General features: G+C 37.1%; 1 protein-coding gene across 1 annotated transcript; it reads left to right on the forward strand.

Annotated features, from left to right (window-relative positions):
* Positions 1-492: 492 nt before the first annotated feature.
* Positions 493-2776, forward strand: LOC143596955 (tropinone reductase homolog). Its single transcript, XM_077075598.1, has 4 exons — positions 493-558; positions 1551-1767; positions 1852-1958; positions 2477-2776. Exons 1-4 carry the CDS (start codon positions 493-495, stop codon positions 2663-2665), a joined length of 579 nt encoding a protein of 192 aa, XP_076931713.1. The 3' UTR covers positions 2666-2776.
* Positions 2777-3810: the final 1034 nt, after the last annotated feature.

The following is a 3810-nucleotide window of genomic DNA, read 5'->3' on the forward strand; positions in this document are numbered from 1 at the left end:
CTTTATGGTCGATCATCACCCACCATTCCACATTATACTCGGTCGGATTCCAAACCTAAAGTTCTTGATGACATCTTAGTGGAACATCAAACCACCTTTGACTTGCTCAAGGCGACCCTCCAAAAGACCCGTCAACGCATGGCAGATCAGGCGAATAAACATCGCCAAGACATGCAATTTAATGTTGGGGATCGGGTTTTGTTAAAACTTCGCATGCACCGCCAAAAGATAGTGGCTGTGCGGGCTGCAAAAAAGCTTAGTCGCCGATTTTATGGCCCTTTTACGGTTTTGGAGCGTATCGGCAAGGTCGCGTACCGACTTGATTTACCAATTGGTGCTCGCATTCATCCGATCTTTCATGTTTCGTAGCTTCGACCATGCAAAGGTGAATGGCCATCTTGTGGTGTACCGTTACCTGCCCACTTGTTTGAAACATCTACCAGCCTTGAGGACAAGACTGTTTTCGAAGGGGGAAATATTGATACGTCGGATATGGGAATACCAAGACCATCAGGTGTGATTGATCAAGTTCAAGAGAAACCGGAAATGGGCCAGCAGGTGCAAAACTACAATCAAAGGCCTAAACGAACTATTCGCATACCGGCCCGTTATGAGAATGATGCAGAAATAATGAAGGATTCTAAGAGAAAATTATAATTATTTACTTTCCTAAATTTATGTTATTTGAATTTCGTATGTGTTTAGAAGATTGTTTCTTTGTGCTCAAGTTTTGTTTTTCTGTAAATGCTCTCTTGCTTTGGAATAAAATTATCAGAAAATTGTCCACGTTCTTGCTCTTCTCTCTTTTATTTTCATGGAGATCGACCGTCTCGAATAGGTCTTATCAGTTTCTCTACATGAGATTTCAAAGTGGAGTTCGAAGCGGATTCTATTAAACTTTCGACAATTTTTGCACCGAGCACGTTCAGAACCATCCGACACGTCACACAAAGCGGATTTCGCCAGTAGTTTGGGATTCCTCGTAGTTAGAAGGATTTGAACCACAGTTCGTTCACATTAGAAAGCACCATGTACCAACAGAACTTTAAGAATGTGCCACTGTAGAGTGCTTAGAAACTTAAGATTTTATTAGCGTTGTTGCGGTTTTTCAGCGTATTATGTGTTTTCGAGAGGTACAGAAGCTGTGTAATCAAACCTTAACACCCAATATCATTCTTATCTAAGGGTTAAAATGGTCCAAAACCGAGTTCTAACAGCTAGAAACGGTCATATAGCCATTTCCTAACATTCATAAACGGCTAGAACTAATCCTAACGGTTGTAACAGGTTAACCAGTCATTAACCTGTTCAAAAAATCCCGGTTTACAGGCTTGTAATCGGTTCCTTCCTTGAAAAACACAGTTTCTCCTCTACCTGTTCCCCTCAGCTAACTAATTACAACTTGCACCTTTCGAGCCATTGTTGAGAAAGTTTGACACTCAATTCGAATCACAAGTATATGTAAAATAAGCCCAGAACTATTTTAGACTTTAAAGTAAATATATACAAAAGCTCTTTGTGTACTAACGTTGATTCTTGTGTGTTATTAGATTAACAATGCTGCATCGACGCTACTTAAGGATGCAACAGATCACACACTCGAGGATTACGCATCTATAATGAGGACAAACTTTGAATCACCCTACCATTTGACTCAACTTGCACATCCGCTGCTCAAAGCATCAGGCAACGCTAGCATAGTTTTTATCTCTTCGGTTGCCGGCGTGATTGCCCTTCCATCTATATCCGTATACGCAGCATCAAAAGGTGAGTTATCTTTTTCTTTAAATATAGTTTGAGTAAATGATCGATTGAATAGGTATCACGGGTTTGATGCTTGATTTGTCGCAGCTGCTATCAATCAGTTAACCAAGAACTTGGCTTGTGAGTGGGCAAAAGACAATATCCGCATCAACACTGTGGCACCATGGGGTGTTAAAACCACCATTCAGAATACTGTAAGATCCATGAAACTCTTAACCGCACTCATTAAGATTGGTGAATTTCTCAGAGGCACCAGCTAATACAAAATTTATAGGTTTGGGTTAAATCTAAATGAGTGTGGGTTTTTGATTGAGTCCACAAACATGTTTAGCCAAACAGGTCGTGTTTGTGTTGACTTGGCAGATAATTCACGGGTGATTGGCCCTTTAAAACCATTTTAAAGAAATTAATATGCATATACATTGGTTATTTTTTTATGCTAAAATTTAAAAGATAGAAGTGACTGCAACATTAGTTTTTTATAATTTAAACACAATTATTTATGTAAATTTTATAGTTGTAAAGTGCAATAGTAGAGTTTAGTGTGAGAAAAAAAAATCAAATAAATTTTTAACTTAAGCTGATTATGTTCATGTCACCGGCAAAAAATAGCTTCATGTCAGGTTCCAGTGTATCACTAGATTTCCAGGTTTTAGGTCCTTGTTAATCTTTTATGTCAGTGTCAAGTTTAACGTATCCTATAACGAAGCAGGTTGAGATCGATGACAAAATTGTCGAAGCCTATGGCCCGTTAATGGCGCGCACACCACTTCGACCCATAGCAGAACCGGATGAAATATCGCCATTGGTTGCATTTCTTTGCCTCCCAGGGGCATCCTTTATTACTGGACAAGTTATTGTTGTGGATGCTGGATACACAGCTGGTGGTTTCAAATCTTAAAAACATAGAAGTTGGAGTTACATTTATATGAGTTTGGGCTTGTCGTCACCTTTGTTAACAGTTTCAATATATGATTATGCAACACAAATATCACTATGATAAAAAAAGATTTATAATATATTTTTAATTGTTGATAATATGGCTGATGGTTTATTAGATTTGAAATATGAAATGTAAGCGTTGCATCTAGGTATGATAAACTTTAAATAGTAACAAAGGTTATAATAAAACTACACCTCTTAAGAGTATAGGGAGTCCTCCCATTTCGTTTCATTTTTTCATTTTATCTCGCATATCACGTTAACGCCCTTCCATATTTTTTTTTCCAATTTCTATATGTTTTTTTTTTATCAAAAATCATGGTATCATCACACCTTCTCCCACATCTTCCCAAAGGCCAAAACTGCTCAAAAATGGAACCAAAAAAACCGGCCTATACATATTGGGTTCCTTGGTAAATACCCAAGCCAAGACAAACCGTGGGGATGCTATTCTCGGCCGGCCCCGTTTTTTCTGTCACACCCCAACCTATGGTGGAATATGCCGGGGCGTGACATAATTGCATCATAGCTCAAAAGACACTAAAGTATAATACACGTGTCAATATCTATATTATTTATTTCATAAATTTTACGCAAAAACACAAATATTGTCTCGAAATAAATAAACATTACAACTTAAATAATTAAGAACAAAATCCGTCTTTATTAATCATGCAACATAAAGTCCAATCTACTCTTTGATCTCTTGCTTCATCCAATATAGCTACCTGTATCATGCGTGAAAATATATAGTTTGTCAATATAAAGTTGAGCAAGTAATCATGGTTTTTGAATACATATAATATTGAAAATGACAATTCCTTGCGATAAATATGAACCACTACAACTAGCATAACAATAATATAAAACTTGCCTTTTTGCTCGAATCACATAGATAATGAGCTACTCCGACGGCATATGATCATACTAATGAGGATGATGATGAGATACCAACAACCAAAACTCAAAATAAACACATAGTCACATTTGCACGTATAACTAATTGAGAAATATCATATAACTCAAATAATGGAATTGTAGTGTGAAATAAAACGATTTAGTTGTGAACACATAACGCCCCCAAAATATAAAACAATAAAATGA

The sequence above is a fragment of the Bidens hawaiensis genome, unplaced genomic scaffold (assembly GCF_021521415.1).
Source record: "Bidens hawaiensis isolate Kalapana, Puna unplaced genomic scaffold, B.hawaiensis_p1.1 tig00047415_1, whole genome shotgun sequence".
NCBI lineage: Eukaryota > Viridiplantae > Streptophyta > Magnoliopsida > Asterales > Asteraceae > Bidens > Bidens hawaiensis.